Source organism: Rhamphochromis longiceps, linkage group LG7 (genome assembly GCF_057381845.1).
Source record: "Rhamphochromis longiceps isolate RC_006_pf linkage group LG7, R_longiceps_female_GT1.1, whole genome shotgun sequence".
Lineage (NCBI taxonomy): Eukaryota > Metazoa > Chordata > Actinopteri > Cichliformes > Cichlidae > Rhamphochromis > Rhamphochromis longiceps.
In genome coordinates, this window is record NC_140563.1 from 9,458,723 (window position 1) to 9,484,336 (window position 25,614).

Here is a 25,614-nt window from a genome sequence, read left to right on the forward strand (position 1 = left end):
TCAGATGTAAACCCTTAGATGGTGTCTCTACTTTACGCTATGGGATTTAGTGAGGTAGTTTAAAATGGTAGTCTGTTTCCTATGGCCTGTAAATCTTAAGATTAAAATAAGCGTGTTTATTAGATAATGATACTCAAAATCGAACTGAAAATCTTGCGGTCACATGTAGCATGTAATTATCAAAAGGAGTCAGGCTGTCTCATTTTATGTGTATGGATGCTTGTTATGATAGACACAAATTGAGTTATTTTGTGTTTATATTAGTTTTAGAGGAGCCAGATGTGGCCTCGTGCCGTGTTCACTTGTAGCATCAATGTTTCATGGTTGACTTGTTACAAGCAGAGATGGAAGAGTGAGAGAAAAAAGGTGACTGCTGTTTGTTATCGCCAAAATACCTTATCCCATTTTAGTGATAAAAACAAAAAAAAAGGTGTTTGGAAATAGACAATCCTCTTATAAGGGACTGTACTGGGACCAGGTTCACGTAACCCTGTGAGGTCTAAGTCATCATTAGTGTAGACCCTAACTCTATTCTAACGCTATGTTTTGGAGAAAGGCGAAAAGAACAGACTTTTCTGGAAAAAAACATCGAATTAGTTTTAGATAAGTATCGGTTAGAGGGTCATGCTTTTGTTAATACGAGAATAATTTTAAAGAAAATTACATTTTTGGTGCGATGCAAAAAGCAATGTGAAGGATTGTCAGTTAACATGGCTAAACAGAAGGAAAAGGACTTGTGTAAAACACGTCTCCAAAGACCCAGAAATAGCTAACAAAATTTCTGACATTATTTTAATTTTGTTTTAAGTTCACTCTCCAAAACTGCAACCAATTTCTACTCAAATAACCTCGGGTTTGAGGAAGTTAATTTTTACCTATTAAACTATCCATCCATCCATCTTCATCCACTTTATCCGAGGCCAGGTCGCGGGGGCAGCAGGCCTAAGCAAAGAGGCCCAGACCTCCCTCTCCCCAGCCACCTCCTCCAGCTTATCCGGGGGAATACCAAGGCGTTCCCAGGCCAGCCGAGAGATATAATCTCTCCAGCGTGTCCTGGGTCTGCCCCGGGGCCTCCTCCCGGTGGGACATGCCCGGAACACCTCCAGGAGGCGCCCAGGAGGAATCCTTGTCAGATGCCCGAACCACCTCAGCTGGCTCCTTTCGATGTGGAGCAGCAGCTGCTCTACTCTGAGCCCCTCCCGGATGGCCGAACTTCTCACCCTATCTCTAAGGGAGAGGCCAGCCACCCTTCGGAGGAAGCTCATTTCTGCCGCTTGTATCCGCGATCTCGTTCTTTCGGTCACTACCCACAGCTCATGGCCATAGGTGAGGGTAGGGACGTAGATCGACCGGTAAATTGAGAGCTTCGCTTTTACACTCAGCTCCCTCTTCACCACGACGGACCGGTGCAGCGTCTGCATTACTGCAGCTGCAGCCCCAATCCGTCTGTCGATCTCCGGCTCCCTTCTCCCATCACTCGCGAACAAGACCCCGAGATACTTGAACTCCTCCACTTGGGGCAGGAACTCATCCCCGACCCGGAGTGGGCACTCCACCCTTTTCCGGCTGAGAACCATGGCCTCAGACTTGGAGGTGCTGATCCTCATTCCCGCTGCTTCACACTCGGCTGCGAACCGTTCCAGTGCGAGCCTATTAAACTAACTAAATTAATTTATAGTTAATTTCAGCTGACTCTGTAATTAGTCAAGTGATAAAGAAAATGAATTGTTAATAATACAGCATTTCACCTGTTAAAAAGAGCCAAGTCACAGCACTAAATTATATGAAACTATTTCAAAATGCAGCTGACGGGTACCTTTAGTGTTGATTGTTTGTAATGATTATAGTTCTGTTCTTTATTGTTTGTGCACTACGATGATACAACTTTCAAAGGTCTCCAGTATTGGCTTGAATGTAATACGTGTAAGTTTTTAACAGCTTTCCTCTATAATTTTACAACTTAACTTGTCACAAGTTTTTACATCATTGAAAGCTACTGTTTTGGGTTTTTTAAGTAGAAGCAATTTGAGAATGTGCAAATTCATTCAATACAGTTTAGCAAAAGCCTAGATGTACAGATACACAGGCCTTTCGATTTCATTGGTTAACTTGTTCTAGGTCCATGACACCTGGGTTTACATTTCAGTGCACACTATAACTTACACACAGTGAACCCCACAGTTAAATGCCTCCCATGCTTGAATCATTTTTGACTTCTCAGAGAATAATCTTGAATTAAATTCACTGAATTTAGTAATTCTTCATCTTGACAGATTTCCAAATTATTGAGAATTTTCTTGTTATTGTAGCAGATTGTCTAATAAATTTGTTAAGCACTATAAACATAACCAGTTAGCTTTTAAAGTGGTTATTAGTGATATTGGTAGGATTTATTGCTTAGCAACATATATTATTTTGTGGAAGTTTTCCATTTAAATAAAGCCTGCAGACGAGCGGTGAGCGGTAGCTAACATTCTTTAATCAAAACACACAAAGAACAGACAACCGAGCTTGTGGAGAGCCTACATGACCGCGGGGCAGACGGTCAGCAGAGTCTCTCTGACTCTAACATACCATAATACCTTCTCCAGGAACAAAAGGCAGTACACAGCTGTTTCACACCTTAAGGTTCACCTCCCAGAGTCCTCCAAGAGACAAAAGGCTCTTCCTGTGGAGTTGTCTGCTTCCCCCAACTTCCTTACTAGACCGCTACCATTTGTCTTATAGTATGAGTGTGAAACATGCTTAAAAACCTAGTGGCACCAAGGCATTATACAATAAAATAATGTGATTAATACATAAGTAAAAGAAATTCCTATACAATTGCTTTTCCTATTTAGGGTTCAAAATGAACTTGGGGAACAGGTGGAGATGCACATTATGAATGTTTATTATCTTTTATTTATCCAGATGAAAAGTCTCGTGGAGATTTAAATCTCATTTCCAAGAGAAACATTATGCAGTTATTATACACTATTATACAGAGATGATGGAGAACCTGGCTAACAGATCTACAGGGTGACTTTGAGGTATAATAGTCAGTCAGAGGCTGGTCATTTAGTGTATCCCAAAAACCTAAGCTTGCATGTAGTTGATTGCAAGCATACAAGTAAACATAAGTACCACACAGTAGTATCTGGTGACTGAACTCACGTATTAAACCGATTCCATATATCATCTTGTTTATAATGGAACAAACACATGTTAGTTGCGCTGTTTTACACTAAACCTTTAGGATACTGGACAGGACCCGTAGCTCTCCCTGCGTCCAGTAGGAGGCTCAGCAGCGTTAATTAGTGCATATGTCATCTGGGCAGCGACAGCCAGAGGTCTTGGGAGATGGAGACAGGGCTGTGTGAGAGTCATTACACTCCATCATCTCTGCACTCCTTTTTCTTTCCCTTCACTTCACAACTACACAACTGCATCTTTCTCTTCTATGTCGATGCATCACTTTGTGCTAAAAGGCAACGACAATGACTTGTCTCTTTCTATTCAGACTGGATGCCATCTGTTCCTTTAGAGATACTACAGTCATGGCCTACTGCATGCATCATCCTCCCTTACATAATCTCAAAAAACACACACAAACAATACATCTTAATTAGTAAGACACTTTTGGACTTTGAATTCAGATACTGAAAGATGCAAGGTGTGCTTGTGCTTACTGACACTTACTCAACCTGTTTGCACTTACTGTACCTGAACTTGAGTCCAAATGGGCTTGGTTTTTTTTCTGACTCAGATAAATGTGCTCAACCTATATGCCCTTTTCTGAATGTTGTTAAGCATGTAATGCATTTTGCCAGATTTCTGTGGCATATACAAGTGTTTCCCACACTTTATTCTAAAACAATTTGCTATATTATATTTAGCATTATTTCTTAGATAACTTGTAACCTATTTAGATTCAACATCTTAAGACGCAGTGTGCCACGTCTAGCTTTTAGGCCATAATAAAACAGTGATTAATTGAAACCATGCTGCCTTTTTTTGTCTTCCTTCATGCATCCTTTGTTCGTTGCCCCTTCATAGCCCACAAAATGTGACCTACAGTTTGTGTCTCATCTCTTCCTTCAGGCCTATCTTCTCTTTTCCCATAATTTTTCACTTAATATCTCTAATTTAGACAGTCAAAAGATCAAGGGCTTAGTTAAAAGGGTGTGAAGACAGGAAGGAGATTAAATAGAAGAATGATATATCCCAGTGTGTCTGATCTCATCCAGATTGTGAATGAGTTTGACATGGCGGCACATAGATAAACAGACCAGGCCATAGAGACAGCACATATGACTCATCACTTTGACCCCTTTTTTAATAGTTTATTTCTCCTTCTTGAACTTGTTCAGGATTCTTGGCACCTTGTTATCTAGCAAACTGGCTCATGTTTCCACCGGTATTTCGAAACCATACAACATGACACACTGACTGATGGTATCAGAGTTTGCACTTTACACCAGACTGGTTTGTCACTGGCACCATGAACTAAACAGATCACATTCTATTTTGATGTATTGGGAATATATATACATATATATTGAAATCCCCTCTCACCCCTGCGGGCGGTCTATCCTTCAAGCTTGGGTCCTCTACCACAGGCCTGGGAGCTTGAGGCTCCTGCACGGTATGTTAGCTTTTCCTAGGACTGAGCTTTTCTGGACAGATATCTCATATGTAGTTCCTGGGATCTGCTGGAGCCGCTTGCCTAGCCTGGGAGTCACTGCACCTAGTGCTCCGATTACCAAAGGGACCACTGTTACCTTCACCCTCCACATCTTCTCGAGCTCTTCTCTGAGCCCTGGGCGTCTCCCATTTTGACCTCGGGACTTCCAGGCCATATCTGGCACAGATTTTTCTGTATACTATGCCAGGAGACCAGCTGCTGGACTTCTGGGGGAGGAAGGTTTTCCCATTCTTGTCTAATATAGGAATCTAGCTGCTCAAAGAAATTCTTTGGTGTACTTTTATGATGGTATTTAGGAATTTCCTGAAAAAAAAAAAATCATCTAGATGGTAGGATATGTTGCTTAAAAACCTGTATATCTTTTAGCAATTATGATGCCTTTCCAGATGTGCAAGCTGCCAGGTCCATTGGCACCACCAATATCAGAATCAAACCCGTTTTTAGTATAGTGCTGCCTGAGGGCCTGGAGATCATCACTGAAGGCATCCAATATTGATTTTTGGCCTTGTAGGGACTTATAGTTGGGGCTTATAGTTGGGCTTTGAGGACTTGCACTCTACCACTGTCTCCATCATGAAGGAATGTGATGTAGTTAAGCACCAGAGTGCAAAATCAGCATGGAAAGTACATTTGGCATGGTCACCCTTAGCAAACTCATATCATAAGTAAAGTTTCTTTGGGCTAAACCAGATAATAAAACTAGATGCATGCCCATTCGGATGATTTGTTTCTGCACTTTTGGTAATCAGATGTATGTTAGATAATTTTATATAAGTAAGCTTGGCGTATTGTCAGTGTTTGCTGTTGCCATACAGGAACCTTCAGCAGTGAAGTGAAAAAATGAAATTTCCTCAGGCTGGGGAGGAATCATAAGAGCTCCTGATCCTCGCTCATTCTCGTTTGAGTCGTGCTTCACGCAAAAATGGTGATAGCGTTATACGTTTCTAGCCTTTACATTCTTAAATTGCATTATTTGGTGCTTTTGTGTGGGTTTCTACTTCCTATTGGAGTCTTTTGAACAGCTTAAGTTTTCCTAATCATGAATAGTACAGCATTCTCTCACTGTTGAAATTTCATAGAATTAATTAAAAATATAACTGACTGATTAGCTTAATCACTGAAAATAATTTGTTGCATGAATAATGTGAAAGGAGATCTGATGCTGAACCATTACCAATGACCTTGCTATTTTCTTCTTAATGAATTAAACATCTGTCTTTCCAAAACCCAACGGGCAAATAATTGCTAACCCCATTGCACCAATCACACTGAATGTCAATATGTTCAATTGTTGTTAAGTATGCCTATGTTAAAACCATTGCCAGCAATACTCTGAATACCAAAAGATATACTGTGAGAGGGTTGTCGAAAACAACTTGGTCTAAATGCAATGTGCAAGGCATTTGGCAGCAGAAGATAGGTATTGATGGAGGCAGACTGTCACATTCTTGCCCAAGTGTATGAATGTAACACAGGGCTTTTCAAAGTTTTTCCTAGTATATTCTTGATGATTTAGCCGTAAAGAGGCTTCAAATGATCAAGTATAATATATATATTACACTTTGGGAATAAACAGTTCATTCATAGTTCACCAATTATACATTCTGTCTTTTTCTGCTTCTTATGGATCATTCCCCAGTTCCCCTCCGTTTAGAAACAGTCAGCAGCTGGGTATTCAATCTGCATGACTTCTTTTAGTCATGCTGAGCGTTTATTTAGTTTTGTCTTTTAAAACACATTTTATACTATATGATGACAATGGACAGCAGGAGCAACAGCTGGCAACAGTCACATATCAAGACGAAGATAAGATGTCAAGAGTATGAGAATGACAAACTAGTAGTGGCTCACATTGCTCCAATCCACTTCAGAATCTGCCTAATGGGTGTTTCAGCATCTTGAATTCCTGTGCAGAGGTGTTTCTAAGTTATTACTGCCCCTGTATAACTGCTGACAGAGTGGTTTGAGTATTGCAGTAAATGCTGATCTTTTGGGGTTTTCCCCACACAACCTTCTGTAAGGTTAACAGAGAATGGTCAGAAAAGAGAAAATATTTGGTGAGCGGCAGTTCTCTAGGTACAAATGCTTTGTTGATGCCAGAGGTCAGAGGAAAATGACCAGACTGCTTTGAGTTTATAGCAAGACAACGGCAACTCAAATAACCATTTGGTCAAACCGAGGTATGCAAATGAGCATTTCTAAATGCACAGTACATCAAGCCTTGAAGCCGATGGTCTATGGCAGCAGAAGACCACACCAGGTGCAACTCTTGTCAGTAAAGAACAAGAAACTTAGGCTACAGTTTGCATGAGCTCACCAAAATCAGACAGGAAAAGACTGCAAAATTATTATCTGCTCTGATGAAGCTCTGTTTCTGTTGCGGCACTCAGATAGTAGGCTCAAAATCTAGCATATACAAAATAAAAGTATGGATTTATCCTGCCCTGGTTCAATAGCTCAGAATGGTAGCCGTATTGTAATTGGTGTGGGAGATATTTTCATGGATATTTTCTTTTTATGCCCATTCCTTTATGACCACAGTGTACTCATCTGTCCCATGTCACAAAATGAGTAATTTTCTAGAAACATGTTAAATGTAAGAAGAATTAAGCAGTTCGTGAGCCAAAATACTAACACAGTACCAGTAATGTGTACTTTACTAGATGAAATGTTTAGCCGTATCATGGGACATGTCACTAGCTGTCATATCATGAATCAGTTTTCTGGAAAGAAAGTTTAAGACCTTACGATAATAGAGGTAAAACCCCAACAATCAAGCAAGACCCTATAAACAAAAGACTTGGTGACAGTGGAAAGGAAAAACTTCCTTTAAATGGGAAGAAACCTACAGCAGAAACTTGGGGCGGCGCAACATCCGGTGCGGCAGATTGGAGGTGAGGGGAGGAAGATAAGATAAAAACACACTGTGGAAGAGAGCCAGAGATTAAATGCATACTGGTGTATAAGCATATAGTGAGCGAAAAAGGTGAGTGAAGAAAAACATGCGGTGCATAATGGGAAGCCCCCAGCAGCCTAGATCTATTGTAGTGTAACTAAAGGTGGATTCAGGGTCACCTGCTCCAACCCTAATTATGTATAAGCTTTAGGTTTAAAAAGTTCCTTTTTGATCATCTTAAGTAGAGAGAGTGTCTGTCTCCCAAATCCAAAATGGCAGCTGGTTCCACCGAAGAAGGGCCTGAAAGCTCTGTCTCCCATTCTACTTTTAAACATCCTAAGAACTACAAGTAAGGCAGCAGTCTGAGAGCAAAGTGCTCTAATGGAATGATATGGTACTATGAGGTCTTTAATATAATATATAATGTATATTTTCTACCACCTAATCCTAGGCAGATATGCGCACGCACGCGCGCGCACACACACACACACACACACACAGAGTTGCATATTCTCAATAATTGCACACTATGGTTCTTATTGTGTGGAGGCATTTTTCATTATCCTGCTGTTTTTTTCTACCTCCCAATTCAATGGCTATTTGTCTCCTTCTACTGCACTTATGTTCTTTCTTTTGCTCTCATTGGTTTCATTTTGATATTCAGTCTGGAACTGCATTGCAGCTCAAAGCTGAGGAGCAAAGAGGACTCATTCTTTGATATTTGTCATCTAGATTTCTGTGAAACTTTGAGGGACCTTTGTTTTAAGTGGCAACAGAAAAGTAATAATAGTTTAAGACCTGGTGATATGATCTATGCATAGGCGGGCATGTGCGTGTGTGTGTGTTTGTGCAACCTGTGATATGTCAAATGAACACAATATTTCTCTTAATCATTCCTCACTGTTACATCCTGTGAGGCTGTGGGAGTGTGTGGGCATGGTGTTGTCTTCTCCCTCTCCTCCTCCTTCTTTCTTGCCCCTCCCCTTGTCTCTCTCTGCCCCTGCCTTCTCCTTTAGGACACACCTGCTGCTCATCTGCCCTCGTTTACCACCAATTACCCTCAGAGGTGATATAAGCTGGAGAAGAGCAGTGTGGAGGTGGGAGAGGCTTCTGGTGGATGTCCTCTGTGCTGGTCAGTGTGTGAATACTGGTTTAGGTATGGAAACGGCCTGCTGTGTGTGACCAGCCCCACTGTGTGTGGCTCTTTGTGAGTAGTGCTTAACTGAGCGGTGGTTTCCCATAAGTGATGGCAGCCTCCATTAGTTTGTTTGGCCTGCCTGGGTTGGCCTGCGTTGCTGTCTTTTTCTGTTGAAGCCTTATAGTTGTTTTCCTTTGTTGAAGTGGTCACTATCTCTTTGGGTTGACCTGTCTGATTTATCATTAAAGCAGCAGTGCTGTCTCTTTTTGTTGTTACCATTTATATGATTATTGAGGTATTTGATTATAATAAAGATTTATTTTGTGTTAAATACCTCTGCCTGGCGTTCTTTTCATTTCACCCGGATGCAACTGTTACTGTCCCCCACCCTCATCGCCTAGCTTTTATGTGGGGACGTAACACTCACAATAATAAAAATAATTCTTCTAATGGATTTATGAATAATTTTGGTATTTCAGGTTGGCATATGCACAGCTTATAAAAGCACTAACAATAAGAAGGGTTCAGTTCCAGAACCTTGCTCAGCAACAGCCATACAGTCCATCAGAGGCCAAATAAAAGCATTTTACAGTCAGCCACAGTAAATCAGCTTCTGTTGACGACAAGAGTATTATTCACTTTATCTGTCCAGTTTTTGGCAATGAGACTAATGGATACTGTGGATCTGATCTTTTAAATTTTCACGTAAATTGCAGATATATAGTCACCTTAAATAGCAGATTTTGAATGGACACAAAACTAAACTGCAGTAATCGCAACATTATATATTATTACATTAACCACTTTGTGCATCACCTGCAATAGTTCTGGTTCAGTTTTCAAGATTCTGTTCAGTTCATTTCTTAGCAGCATGACTGAAAGACTCTGAAGGATGTCAGTTGGTATATTAAGTCACTCTTGAAGAGCTTCGGTCGATGCCCTTTAAACTCCACAGACCCAGGCTTTTTTCCCCTTGATTTAACAATGGGGTAGTTGTACAGACGTTTTCTGTTTTGTATGTTGTTTTGTTCGAGTCAAAAAGCGATACAAAAAAGTAACACAAACTATAATTTGATTTAATTTTGTGTGCACTCCATCTTGTTTTGTTTCTAGTAAAAAAAAACCAAAAAAAAAAAACCCTTCAAGACCTCATCTTTTTACCCGCTCTTGCCTCAACCATGCTTTTATGTGACAGAAATGCAGTCTTATGATAAAGTAGATGTCTTTAAATACAACTGTGTTTCCAGAAAGTGTCCATCTTAATATTGGAAAAGGCTACGTGGATGATGTGCAAAAGCTAAAAGGATGAAAATAGTACTGCACACAAAACCAACTAAACTGTTAAGCATGGTGGATTACTATTTGTGCATCTTAAATGGGCCGCAGTAGCAGTCCACACATATGGAAAAGATATATAGAAATCTTATAAAGTTTGTATCTGTCTTGTGTGAAACTTGTATGAAAAGCATACAAAAGTGAAAACAGATATAAGATCCCTTGAAAAATTATATAAATGAAACTTGTATGTTTTGGATACTTACTAAAACAATATATAAAAGTAATGAGAAAGTGGCCACTTTCATGAGTAGGGATGGGTATCGTTTAGGTTTTATCCGATACCGGTGCCAAACCGGTACTTTTGAAACGGTGCCGGTGCTTAAACGGTGCTCAAACCGATGCTTAAAGAATGGAGAACGCAAACTTTGTCCAAAAACCTCTCATGGTTAGCTGGTTTTTGTAAAAAGATAACAATGTTAGACTTTTCTGCAGCTATAGGGCATATATGGTATCAATCTTGGCTGGAAGCAGTGCTTAAACAATGGAAAAAACACAAACTTTGTCCTAAACCTCTCATGTTCAACTGTTTTCCAATTTTCTTTGGTCATTTTAGCCTTTTTGGCCAGGGTGAAGGGAGCATCTGCCATCAAACAAGAAGACAGCCGCATGTAACTATGATGATGTTTGCTAGTTCACCTTACATGCATTAATGTAATAACGTGGTTAGCCTACTCAATGTAAATTACACACGAACAACATTAAGCTACTCATGCAGAGAAGAACGGCTGCTGCTACCACCATCATCCGTCATCATTTCTGCTACACTGACAGGGCTGAGGGCCAGGACTCTCGTCTTCGGGTTCTTGGGGGAGGTTGCTAATTCTGGGTCCGATAGCAGGCACCACACCCGTAGTAGGTACGCTGCATTTCTCGGCTTTAAAAACCCCCGCCATGCGTCGCCAGGTGTTTCATCAGATTCGAGGTGTTACCTCCTTTGCACAGTATCACCTTAAAGCACTTGTTGCAGGCTGCTGAGTTTGCATTTTTTGCTGTGAAGTACAGCCAGACTTTGACCACTTCGCCTTGGGCATTTTTAATCTGTAGCGCTGCTTTAAAAGAACGTACGTACCTGGGCCCGCCTACTATCCTTGGAAACGTAAAACGATTGGCTAGAATCTGAAGTGTATCACATCTCAGGAAAAAAAGTACCAAAATAAAGCACCAAAATGTGTGCTGCTTTTCGGTCTGGTTACTACCGTTTATGTCAGAACCGGTGCCATAATGGCACCGGATTCCGGTACCCATCCCTATTCATGAGTAAATCATATAAGCCTTATATGATTCACTATATGAAGTAGGCCACATCTTATGCAAGTCTTTTAGAAGTTTTTACTATTTCTTTTCCATATGGGCATGATGAGCTTAGAAAAGGTTAGGTGATTCTTATTTAATTCTATGAAATTTGGTAAAACTGTTGAATCAATCAATGACAGTAATGCAGTATTCCCATTGTGCATCTCAAAATCATAGCCTGCAAGCTTTGGCCACATCATTTTCCTTGCTAAAAGCATTTCTATGATAAATAATACAATGTGCCTTCATACAAACTTTGTGTGTAGAACTGTGCTTTATTAGAAGCTCTCCGCAGACTTAGGTCAGCCTGACATACTAGACTGGCATACGAGCTGCGGCCCTAAAGTGATTTTCTAGCATATTAAATTTACCCTTAACAAAGTTGCTGTTATGGCTGATATATTCGGTTGTATTTGGTTCAATAATAGAATACCTATCACTAGGGATGGGTATCGTTTAGGTTTTATCCGATACCGGTGCCAAATCGGTACTTTTGAAACGGTGCCGGTGCTTAAACGGTGCTCGAACCGGTGCTTAAAGAATGGAGAACACAAACTTTGTCCAAAAACCTCTCATGTTCAGCTGGGTTTTTTTGTAAAAAGATAACAATGTGTGCCTTTTCTGCAGCTATGTGGCATATATGGTATCACTCTTGGCTGGAAGCAGTGCTTAATCAATGGGAAAAAACACAAACTTTGTCCAAAAACCTCTCATGTTTAACTGTTTTCCACTTTTTCTTTGGTCATTTTAGCCTTTTTGGCCAGGGTGAAGGGAGTATCTGCCATCAAACAAGAAGACAGCCGCATGTAGCTATGATGATGTTTGCTAGTTCACCTTACCTGCATTAATGTAATAACGTGGTTAGCCTACTCAACGTAAATTACACAGAACAACATGAAGCTACTCATGCAGAGAAGAACGGCTGCTGCCATCATCATTTCTGCTACACTGGCAGGGCTAGGGGGCAGGACTCTATTCTTCGGGTTTTTGGGGGATGTTGCTCCGGGTCCGATAACTGGCAACCCACCCGACGTGCACGGTGTGAGGTCTCGCAGCAAGCTATCAAATACGGCGCATTTCTCGGCTTTTTAAAAAAACGCTATGCGTCGCCAGCTGTTTAATCGGATTTGACAGTATCACAGTATCAGCTTAAAGCACTTGTTGCAGGCTGCTGAGTTTGCATATTTTGCTGTGAAGTACAGCCAGACTTTCGACCGCTTCGCCTTGGGCATTTTTAATCTGTAGCTCTGCTCTAACAGAACGTACGTACCTGGCCCCGCCTACTATCCTCGGAAACGTAAAATGATTGGCTAGAAGTGTATCACAGCTCAGGAAAAAAAAGCACCGAAATAAAGCACCGAAATGTGCGTTGCTTTTCGGTCTGGTTACTACCGTTTATGTCAGAACCGGTGCCATCATGGCACCGGACACCGGTACCCATCCCTACCTATCACAGTCTAAAATGGTATTATTATTATTATTATTCTTTTAATACATCAGAAAAAACTCAACTCAAGCAGTGCAGTAAATGTCTCTTTCTTTCAGTTTTTAGGGAAGACTTTTGTTGTCATTCCTTTGTGTTGGGGTAGTGTGCAGCATGGAAATACTGTTCCTTCTGATCAGTGATATAATTGTGCCCAGACTCAGGCGAATCCTAGAGGTTTTGTTCAAAACAAATAAAGAGCCATGTGAGCCTTTCTTTGCAAAATTCAGTTAATTCCAACAGGAATTAATCTTAACCCCTCAGTAATCCAAGCTCTTGATGAAAAATAAATTACAGCCTGAAACAGAACCAACATACAATGTCTCTGAGTCCAACATGACCTGGCCATGGGGTGACGCACCAGTTCAGGAGACTGAGTCGGCCACAAAAGCTCGGTCCAGGATGTGGCCAGCATCGCCTGTGGAGTGGCTCAGGAGGCTGGCCATATGGCCAGTGGAGTTATGGGAGGAGACAAAGAACTTCTCGAGGTTTGCCCCGTTGCCAGCGGCAGAGACTGAGGAGAGGCAGAGACCCTCTGGCAGCTTGGGTTGGAGGCCAGGGTTGGTGGTAACGGGCCTTCGACTCCAACATCAGTAGAGTCCTAATTCATTTAGAAATTTTAACAAATCTCTGGAACTCCTCCCATAACTCATCACCTAGCGCTATTGCAATGCCTGCTGGGTCCAGTGTGGTTGCATTGTTTTGTCATGGTTATGGAAAATCTGGACCCAAAAAAGCAGAAAACAGGACAGGATTTAAGAAACAAAAAACATACCTTTATTTAGGTGAGGCAGCAAATCCAGATGACTGAGGAAAGTGGGGTTCAAAAATAATCCAAAGCAGGTAATACACAAGGAAAATGCTTATGCAGACAAACAGTACAATGCATCAAAAAACTAAGGAGAACCGAGGGTTTAAATACACATGAGGTAATCAGGCACACAGCTGGTGAAAACAAGGTGCAGGTGAACAAAATGAATTAACTACCATGAGGGGAAACAAAACTGAATATAATGCACATGAGATGAGAGATTATCAAAATAAAACAGGAAGCCTAACCACTGAGATGGATCTTGACAGACCAAAGTAAAGACAAAGACAACAACTAACTAAACATGGGAAACATAACAGAAACAGCGACTAGGCATGGAGAACATAAGAATAACCAAGAAAGAAAACTATGGATACAAAATCAAAATGAAAACACAACCTAAGAAAAGATCATATTCAACTCAAAACAACAACAAAGTCAAACAGAAAACATCAAACAGAAGAGCGAGTCTAAAACTGAAAACACTGGATATAAAACCAAAGGATCATGACAGAAATAACTGTAACCGTTGTTTTAAACTTTACATTTAATGATGAAATGAATAGTTGCCAACAAATATTCCCCTTAAAGCAATACCAAAGCGATTAACTAAAGAGACCTTGATGGTAAAATCCCGACTGTTTTGAAAGAAGAAAACGCATAGTAAAGCCAAATAGTAGAGAATTTGAAAGGGGACCTCTTTCCTTGGAAATCCCAGGTTAGCTGTGGATTGCTGGATTGATTGGTACAGTAAAAAGTACAACTTGTTGGATAGCTAGAGGGATATAAATTTTAGTAATAGTTTTATTTATTGACCTCATATAGCCAGACCTTTATTTAACAGATCTTAATAAGGAATCCAAATAACCTATTAACAATTATCAACCTAAGAATAATTGGTTAAATGATATCATGACTTGCTGGCTTCAAAAACCATTGATATGGTCACCTGGTATATAAAGTAGGACAGATCAATTCAGGGTAGACAGAACCAATATTTTTCCTCATCTGATTCTCTTGACGTAACTGAGGGTTACCATTTAAATTCAATAATCAACAGCATTATCAATAGCAATTTGCCATTTTTAAATATTTTCTTCAGTTACTTCTTAAGGTTACAAAGTCTTACACACTGGGGACAAGCCAATTCTTAAACTGTTAAATGGTCTGTAGCAGTAATACCTCTGGTTCAGGCACATCCTCTGCAATTCTGCTGGTTGAGCTGAGCACAGAGCACATCATGCAGGCCAAGACTGTAGAATGATAAGGTCCCATCAAAGCCCGTGTGATTTTGATTCAGCTGATTTAGTTGAACTTTGGAGCAATGCATGAAAAACGTGGTATAACTCAGTAATATTAAACACGTTGTTTAATATTTTATAACCAGGATTCCTATATCTCTGAATTTTGCATTACCGTGTGTCTTTGCTTCTGCAACTACTGTAATGTTTGCACTTTCATTTTTGACTCATTTATTACTTTGCCAAACTCAGAATATTAAAGAGATTAACTAATATGCCTCTGCATTTTGACACTTACGTGTGGTTGTTGTTAGTGATGTGTTGCTGTTAGAAGATTTTATTGTTAACATTTTCATCTCACTGTCAGAAATACAGTGATGCTGAATGGGTTAGAGCTGAGGTTTGGAGTTTATATTGCACGCAGGAATTATTGATTTATCACTTATTGGTTTGGTACTTTCTCTGCTCTCTGTGCCATTTATAGCTTAGGCTCTGCAGGTGTTTGAACCTGCCACAATATCCATACACATTTGCACACTGGAGAAGTTGGTTGCATAGCACTGCATATACTGTTAACTAGCCAATATTTGAGTTTTAATTAACAGTTGGCAGACGTTTACAATTTTTGAGATTTTTTTTTTTAGACAGGAGAAGTTTATGCCTAAGAGGCAGATTTCCACTGTATACAGTATGTATTGCATATATATGCGGTTGCTTATCAGAGCACAGAAATCAGCAGAGTGGATTGTTTTTCCACATCTTTCCCACAGGCATCAGAACCTTTGAACTCTTGCATTTATGACTAAAAACAGAACTCCTGCTGCTGTTGGTGTAGCAGTTACATACTGCCTTGCTTCATTTTTCCTAGAATAATAAATAATGCACATTCACGTGTTGACACAACATTATGTTGCTGAAAAATGGATGTCGACTTTATGTGTAAGAAATTCTGCTTAGTTTTGTTTACTTTAACTACCACAGGCTCTTAGGGTGAACAGTAATATATAACTGTGAAAAGCCACCATACCTATGTGAATTGCATATTATATTAAAAAACCTGGCTTTTACCTCAGGCGTGACACCAGAAGTTTCTGAAAAATTGATGTCAGCAAAATAAAGGCTTTCTGTGAGAGCTTTTGCCTATTATTCTCTAGTTTTATTTACTGGTAACTACCACTGACTGTTAAGATGACCTTTCGAAGAAAAGTCTCAAAAGTAATTCTGAAGCTATTACTATACTTAAATTACTGCACAAAATCTTGAGCCAACCCTTTATATTTTGTTGAGAAAATGGGGAGGTGGGTGCAATTATGTAATGAAAGGTAGAAATATATATGGAGATACAGTACATAAGGCAAAACTGAGTTTATACAATACAATGGCCATCTGTACACACATAGCCTGAACTCTATCAGGCAAGCTTTCCTGTAGTTTCTTTTGAGTAGCCTTCAGGAATAGTTCTCCAGGCTTCTTGAATTGCATTCAAAGCTCTTCTTTGGATGTTGGCTTTCTTTTGTTCCATTCTCACTGAAGATGATCCCACACTACTTCAGAAATGTTTAGGTCCAGGCTTTTGGGATGTCAGTCCACACCTAATCTTCCTCTGTTGTGTTTTTCTGTTCAGGTATGCGTTTACTACATTGGCTGAGTGTTTGGGATCAAAGTCCTCATTGCTTTCCAGATGGTATTGTATGGTGGATTCAAATCCGATGGTATTTTTCTGTGTTCAATTTTGACAAGATCTCCAACACCACTGAAATGCAGCTTTCAAACCATAACAGAGCTTCCACCATGTGTGACAGATAACTGTAGACATTCAGTGTTGTCCCTCCCTTCTAACCTCCTCTGTATTTGTTGACGGTGGTATGAATTCAAAACTTTACATTAGTATTTACAAATCCAAAAGGCCTGATGCCACTAAATTTTACTCCAGTTCTTGTGTAACTTGGCACACCTTTTCTCCCTGGTTCACTCCCTTCCTGACATGGCTTCCTAACAGCTACATTTCCACTGAGACTCTTTCTGATGAGGCATCTCTGAGATCTTGTGTTGCAGGTCATTGCTGGATCTTTTTAAAGGACATGACTTTGAAATACTATTTTGTTCTTTTACTGCAGAAAGTTTTTTAGGCTACTTCTTGTGTCCTCCACTTGTCCAGTTTCCTCACATGTTTTAGGAAAACTGCACACCATGAAGAGATTTGTCAAGTTTTCATCTAATAGCTGTTTTGGACTTCACCTTGTTGGTGCAAAAATACTATTTTATGTCAAACTGTGCTATGTTTTCCTTGATTTCACTAAGAAAGTGGGAACAAATTATGTGGGGTTTTTTTTTTTTGCGATAGGCTGCTAGTAACAAAGTGTCTAAAGATACAATCTAGATTTTTTATACCTTTTCTCATCAGCTCTTATATATATGCAATATATATGTAAGTTTGGCTTCTTGGGAGCAAAGTAGAAAAGTAGAAAGAAATCAGGTTTGGTTTAAGATTCTTGTACAGTACTGTATGTGAATTGGCATTTTCTTATTCTTATGATATTGGACATCCAATGTATGTCTCTGTGATGAAACAGGTCCTTATATTTAATGTTATATGTTCTTATTATATGTTACATATCAGTCTCCTAATTCCGCTTAAGTGCAGTATGTGATATGTTTAAACATGCCGTGAAGTTAACCTTCTTCCCTTTTTTTACTCTTGTCTCTGCAGAAGTGTTTAAAATTCAATGTGGATGCTCCAATCTGGCTGTCCAAGCAGCGAATCCTGTGTACTCTCAACCAGAGCCTGAAGGATGTATTAAACTATGGCCTATTCCAGCCGGCATACAACGGCAGGGCTGGCAAGTTTCTGGATGAGGAGAGACGGCTAAGGGAATACCCCTTCCCATCTATTGCTCCTGTACCTTACCTTGAGGTAGGTGTGGATCGTGTGCATTTATAAGGCTTCCACTGATGTATGATAGGAAGAGAGAAAGAAGCTGTATATGCAACAGCACCATACATAATCGTGTATACATCTTCAAAAAGATTTTTGACTCTGTGAAAAATCAATTCACATTAGAAATGCTTTTATATTCCTCCTATATTTTATTGTATTTTATATATTGTCCTAATAATTATCTTTGCATGATTTAAGTAAAGCACTTTGTGAATACTAAACACACGATCAAAATGAGTATTATTAGGAAAAGCTGAACAACAGATGTTGATACTGGCAAACAAGCCGGCCAATCAGTGCCTCCTGCACCACTTAATGAAACAACTCTGTCCATATCCTGTTTTAATTTGGAAATTTTACAACAGTTCAGCGTTCCCAATAATGGTTGTTTTATTTATTTTGTATGTCACAGAAAAAGCTGGTTGTCGCTGCTTCAGCTGATTTCAACAAGAATGCATACTACTGTAGTTATGGAAGTAGGGCTGTCGAAATATGAAATATATAGAGCTTAACGTTTTTTATTGGAGGTATAAGAAATATGTTTGGGAAACTGAACATGCTTAACGCTGGCTCTGCAGTCTAGTGGCCTCTCTAGCTCTGTTCTAGCTAATAACTGCCAGAGAGGCCATCATAATGCTGCATGAACAGTTTGTTTAATTCCTTTCTGGGGCACAACATTTGGATAACTGAAACCTGAGCTTATTAAGACACTTCATGTTTGATTAGAGTAACCTAATCATTCCAGTCTGCAGTAACTTCACAGCAGCTGAATCTTGCTACACAACAGTGAGAGGTGCTTGCTTCGCATAATAGGGGCCAACACTGCACACCAGTGTCACTATGCCTGCGCACAGTGCTGATTCATTCATATACAGCACGTAGTTTTTGTTTAATTTACCTTTGTTTTAGTGCACTGTTGTTTTGATGTTATATAAATACTGATGCGTTATATTTTATAGGTTTTATCCTAGCATACTGTAGACATCTGTTTTTTAAACCATATTGATGAATGTGTTTTTAGTCATAGTCCCTTTAACCTAATAATAAATACAGCATCTTGCACCTGTGGTTTTTCGGGGAGGGGTCCTTGTTCCCATGGCAGCGTGATTCAGTTTATAGGCCAGTGTAATAGTTTCTCTTATCATTTTTCTCACCATGTCATTTGTCAGTCATATTACAACTCATTGTTGTTCAAAAGTCGTATGTCTATATGTGTGTTTATGCTTCACATGCAGGCTGATGCGACATTTGGATGCATGTGTCTGCATCATTTTAAGTGTGATGTATGCTTTTTCTGATGTGCCAGTCAAACCCGATGGCAATAATGCTGTAGTCAGTGACAGTTTATTGTCTGCTGCAGCTGTCATCTCTCAAAGATAATTACAGTGCTTGTCCATCAAGCTTTTTGATCTGAGAGAATTAGAGACTGTTTAACAGACAAGGGTGTAAAGATGACGGCTAGGTTTTCTTTCTTTTTTTTCCCCTGACTGCCTTTGTTTTCAGTGATTTTGTGACATGTCAAGAGCTTGAAATAAAGCGAAATAAAGATCTACCAAAGAGTAAATTCTTCCCTGAAACATTAAGAATTTTTTGTCTCGTTACTTTGTTATAAAACTTTGTTATGAAATTAGCTATGTTAGTTTTCTAGAGTCTTGACTGCAAATCAAGCTTGAGATTGTGTAATGTCTCAGCTTAAGGACGAATAATACTCATTTAAAGTTAATTACGTTGATTTTGGAGTTCTACTAGACTATGTCTACACATTTTAATGTTTCTACTTTCTACTACCCTCTCTCTAAAATTCTCAGTTTTAGCTCATATACTTCTACAGAAGTCACAGCTTATCACAAAAAAACAACAACACAATTTTCTGCAATGGCATTACCAGTTAGGTTCCTTTACCAAACCCCTTAATGTTCATTCTACACAGCATTTAGGATGTTACACAATTTAAGAGGCAAAATGATGCAAGAGCTGACAGGGTGGGTAAGTTGTCAGTGCCATTTGTCCATTTGTTTGTCTAGTCTGTACTGTATCTAATTCTATCTGGATTTGTGGTTGTACTTCCTAAAACTTACAATTTAGCTCAATAGGCGTGGATTGATCAGTTTGTGTGTGCACAAGTGTCTGCTGCTACTTTGCCAGAACACTATGTATTGACCTGCAGTTATTCCCTTAGGCATGTTGGGTGTAGAGAAGATTGACAGGTTCGGATTAGCGGCTGAAAATCCTGTGCTCTGCTGTGGATTTACTCTGTTGGTGAATGCCACACATCGCTGGAGAAGCAGACATGCACACACGTACACACACAAGCACAAAGAGACCTGAAATACATGGAGTCCTGGGCAGTGAAAGTCGCAAAGTTTTAAAGGTATTACAGGCTGTCAGTGTTCAGTGAAACCTTTCTACAAAACAAGCAGTTTGCATCAGACCTAATGAATGATCTGGCTTTTGACAAATTCCGGTAAAGCTGCTGACCAAAGTTGGATGGTAGAGGCAGAAAGCTTGATGAATTAGTTTGCAGTAGTGAAAGCTCAAGTCATCATGCTACCTGAACTCACCACTGCCACATCTCTAACCTATTGTCTGATTACTAGACCACTTGTGCCTTGGATCTGTCTTCTTTATGATAAAAAACAAAACAAAGAAGCTTTGTTATAATATTAGGAAACGTGCTGAAATAGTTGAAATAGTTGTGCTCACATCCTCATCTGCTGCTGGAACATTTTCTGGTTAAGCACCTTCGTGCATTCGTCATTTCTTTTATAAATAGCTGGTTGTACTCTATATATGCCAAGCCATGTAATTAGCACACTTTCTCCAACGTATACATTTTTTTCTTTTAAAAAGCTATATTTTGTCTCATATTTGTTAAGCTACAAGGATCCCGACCAAATTGCTGACCACTTTCTTGCTCTGCTTCTGAAAAAGTCATCTTCTGTGGGATTCTCATTTTATATGCCTGGTCTTAATTTATTATCTTGTCATGGAGGATTGTGAGGAGTTGTCAGGTGTGATTTTAGTTGTCTTTATCGCCTTTTCTGTGTACAGCTATACTTATTTATCTGCTATACTTAAGTCAAGTAGTTACTTTTTGACTTTTATTTTGTCAGATTTTCTACTTTTTATTACATAATGTATTGATTGGTTGCCTTCAGAGTTCAAGTTCAACTTTTGTTATGCTTTTCTTTTCTAATCTGATTTTCTAGCTGTAGAAAATATTTTATCTAAAAATGGTGAAAATGTCTTTTTTGTGCTTTTCCTATACATGAGGTGTTTAGCTGATATTGGAAGACTTTTTTTTAGCTATTTATGTTTCATATTCAAGCTCCAAGTCACAGTTTTTGGGTTTTCAAGCAAGATGTAATATATGACAAACATGACATGAGTGCTGGAAAGAGATGACAGCAAGCTGCAGATAGAAATTTCATTTCATAATGACTTTGAAAGTTATTAAATAAGTCCAAATATGTTTGTTTCTGCTCTCACTTTCTATTTCATAGGACCAACTAATAGAAAATAATTTATTTTACACAAGCTAGGCTAAGCAGATGATGCTGCATGACAATTTTAGTTAATAACTTTAATTTTTTTTGCAAAGCAGAGATAAGAGCCTCTTATATTTGTTCTTCTTTTTCAGTTCCGCTATAAAAGACGTGTCTACACTCAGACCTACCTGGATGAAAAGCAGTTGTCCAAGCTCCACACTAAGGTAAGCCCAAACAGTCGTGCGGTTTTCAATTCCACAAGCTTTTTGTTTGTGCAACCTTTTGAACGCAGTGATACAGGTACAGTAATACAGTAATTAAAACACTGACTGGATAGCATAGTGGCACAGTGGGCCACTACAAGGAAAAATTGTGTCCTTTTTTATGTTTAGATGGTGAAAGTAATGATGGAAGCAATGAGTGTTGCCTATGAAACTGGTCTACATATGTTAGATTGAAATCTTGCTGAAGCGAAGCAAAGCCAAGGATCCAAAATCATGTTGAGACCATTCAGTAATGCCCACATGCTTGTTCCGTGTTCTGTTTTTTCAGATTTTCCTTGTACACACATGTCTGTACAGACTAGAGATGTCACAAGAACCAATATTTAGCTGTCCAAAGCCATATTTTCTGAAAATATGGCTATTATACTGAAAGTGCCAAAGGTATGATTGTGGTTCCATAGTCTTGTGGTTTACACATTTGCCTAACACATAAAGTCCCTGGTTGGACACAAATCTCTTCGGGGATGTGTCAGGAAGGGCATCCGGTGAAAAAAAATCTGTCAAATCAAATATGCGGAGCTATCTGCTGTGTCGACCCTCTGTGAATAAGGGAGCAGCTGAAAGAAGCTTTTACTAAAAGTACCAAAGGAAGCATATTATATCATCATGGGAAATAGTGAGTGAACATGCAATTAATATAACATGTGAAAACACACTAAGAGTATATATATTTTTCATTTCAGACTGATTCATGCTGCTGAAATGAAACAGAACAAAGTTACAGAGGCTTTAGTCAAGACGTAGCTATGCATTTTGCAGTTTGGCATATTTTGGAACCATCTGTGAAAGTTGATATTTCTTAGGTATTAAATAGCAGAAATTAGGCTTCCTTTTTAAAGTGTTTTTTGTAACATAAATAAAAGCTCAAATTAAAAAGTGGACAACAACGCTGTATACAATGGTAGACTGGCATGTAATGCATTTATGCATAAACAAATGAATAAGACAGAAAAAATGCTCTCGGGAAAATATTTTCAAGCCACACTGGGAGATTGAGTTGCTCAGGAAATGTGGTTTTATCGCATTGGATTTAAGTTTTGGAGGCAAGACAGCAAAGGACAACTAGAATTTGGGTTAATTTTCTCAACATGAAATGTATTATCTTTTGCTGATAGTTTAGTAAATTTTGGCGTGATAAAACTTGCAATTTTACTGGGGCCCTTTCATTTTGAGAGGTTTATATGAAATACCTCCATTTTAGTTATTTATTCCTGGTGGATATTGAAAATAGTCATTTCATGGTCTTGGTACTTACTGCCTAATTTCCTGTGTAGTCGCATTTCTCTGGCAAACATCGCTGTCAATCTGATTTTAGAGTTGTTTCGTTTTTTCTTTCCCTTTTTATGTTTTCCCACCAGCAGGCTGATCAGGGTGCTAAAAGTGTTTTTAAAGGTAAAATTCAAAATAATTTCCAGCTGGATTTACTGATTCTCCATTAAGATTATAGAACGGAAATGTTTCACATCACTAAGACAACAAAGCACTTTAGAAATTGCTTACTTGGTACTGTCAGCCAAGTATTTGCATCTGAGAGGCTCTGGTTGAGTTTTATTGTGTAATTTTTTATGAGATGGTTGAAAAGAGGGCCAAAGTAAGAGTGCTGCTCTTTATGTTTGTTGGTTCATTCATGTGTAATTGAAGTACTCTCTTTAGGCCATGTCAAGCACTAACATGCTTGCATAAGGACAGAGTGTGCTCATACACAAAGAAGCATGGTAGATGTCACATAAACATAAACTAGATCTTTTGTGTGTTACTGTGGCACAATAAAATATTCAGGGGAAAAATAGGGCCACATTCACTAGTATGATTCATCCCGAGCTTTTCCCAAACTTGTATAATTGCTTTTTTGTCAAAATACAACTGAAATTTCTTTTGTAAAATGCATGATTTCCTATTCAACTAGGAAACAGAACAGGAAACAACATGATTTGCAATCCTGAACTAATTTTGTTCACTTAGTATAATTTTTTGTCAGAAACAATATGTTCTTAATGCATGTATAAGTGCAAGGTAAATCAAATTTCAAATCTTTTGTGATTGAAATGCAACTTTTAATTCATATATTGAAAAATATGTGTAAGGGCATGTTGCTAACCGGATGTGAACAGACTGCAGAAGAGAAGGCAGGTTTGGTAAACTAAGCTTGGTGGATCAGCAGGCTCACAGACACAGTATAAAGTGGCAAACAGAACCAAAAGGCTAGTGTTGGCAGACATTTGTGAGGCCCAGGCAGGTGGTCTCAAATACAGAAAAGAAGAGCAGGATAAATGTTGTCTTCTGGGCAGCCTAGATAATCTGGCAAAGCATGCATATTTGCTGGGCACTATTAATATTATTCATGAAATAATGGGAACCAGGTGTGCACACAGGTGACTGATGATATAATTGCTTGCAGCAGGAATTTAGTGAGTACAACTGTGGCCTGTTCTGTGAAGCTGGATTTGGGTTTTTCGGGTAACTTTAAGGTTGTCCATGGGTTTTCAGTACTAAGGAAGTGGTTCCCTCCATACCCAGCTGCATCTCCATGCTTCAAGTTATGTTCAAGATTGGAAATCAAAAGGCATGAAAATATCAACCACTGATCAATCAGATGTCCATTCCTGTAAGATCCCTAGGACTAGGGTCTAAAGTTTTTAAGTGGTGTCTAAAGTTTTCCCCTGTGAGTATTAAATTATATAGATTGAACTTCATCCATTAACTTTTGCTTTGCTGCTTTTGTAACCAGTTTCTGCTTCACCCTGCTGCAACAGTTCGGCCCAAACAGACTCCTCGACTCTGCGTTGTGTTGTGTTTTTAAGAAGACAAGGAGTCTCTGATCGATCGTTGCCAGTTTATTTCCTGAATGCAAACAACAGTGTTGTATCAGTGCAAAGGGCTCGCCACACACCACTCCGCACAGCACACTACGGCAGAACATCCCATTAGCATTCCACTTTAGCATACAGTTTCACACATTAATAAACAAATGAAAAGTACATAAAACTGATGTTGCACATGTGTCCACTAAGCACTTATTACACTCGGTGCCCATCAGTTGATCATACATGGTTTATGTGTCTGTACTATTTAGCTACATTGTGTGCGGTAAATACAACTCACCTCTCGTATGGCTACGGCAGACTGGCAGCGATTACTGCAGCCAGCCTCACCTAACCAGCCACACCGAGAGGCGGGGCGCTGTTTCCCCATTACACTGATATTTGTGGCAAGTGGAATAATACCACATAAACACTGTTACACTTTCTCCTTTGTTGGCTGCAAGCATGCAAAAATACTTTTTTGTGCTGTAAACCTGCAGAGCTAGCTAGAATGGGAAACCCTGGGTTTACTTATTGTGCTGATAACCACCTTTATGTGATGACTTAGCCTGCTTCATTATGTCGGGTTACCTGAAGCCAGATAACAAAAACAGACATCCTGAGTATCTTAAACAGGCTTCGTAGTACAAGGCTGAGGTGGACAGGTGCAGGTGGCAGGTGTGGTATAGCAGGAGATGACAGTAAATAGTTACTTGTGAAGTCCAGGTTTTCTGTATGTATGTGTGTGTGTGTGTGTGTGTGTGTGTGTGTGTGTGTGTAGATTGGAGTGGAGCAGACTAGAGAGAGACGTGAATGCATTTGCATCAGACCCCATCAGATGGCAGGAGATTTGCACTGGAGAGAACGCCAGAACTTCAAACTGTGTTTGTGTACTTTTGTCTGCTACAGAGGGATGTAGAGCTGCTGCAGGGAAGAAATTCTGGAAAAACTGTTTTCATCATTTTCTTCTTTTCACCCTTATTTTATTTTTATTTATTTATTTATTTATTTTAAAAAAGCTTCAATTTTAACTAAACTCCATGAGAAAATGGTATGTTTGTTATTTGGCATGTGCTTTTCTTGCAGGCAGACATTATTGAAAAATACTGCTTCACATTACAGTTTAATGAAAAAAGAAAAACATAACATTAGATCATGGAGTGCACTGCTGTTACCCCTAATGTGTGGCTAATGTTCTTAGATATGCTCTTTTTTTTTT

General features: G+C 39.2%; 1 protein-coding gene across 7 annotated transcripts in view; it reads left to right on the forward strand.

Moving 5' to 3' along the window:
- shank3a (SH3 and multiple ankyrin repeat domains 3a) overlaps positions 1–25,614 on the forward strand; it is a 251,622-nt gene that overhangs the window by 97,885 nt on the left and 128,123 nt on the right. For all 7 annotated transcript variants that reach the window (XR_014912524.1, XR_014912525.1, XM_085412006.1 and 4 more), the window contains 2 exons: positions 17,595–17,798; positions 21,463–21,534. Coding sequence is in view for 5 of the 7 variants with exons in the window: in XM_085412006.1 (XP_085268132.1) it covers positions 17,595–17,798; positions 21,463–21,534 (276 nt within the window). In the remaining 2 variants the exon portion in view is untranslated. The remainder of the gene's footprint in view (positions 1–17,594; positions 17,799–21,462; positions 21,535–25,614) is intronic.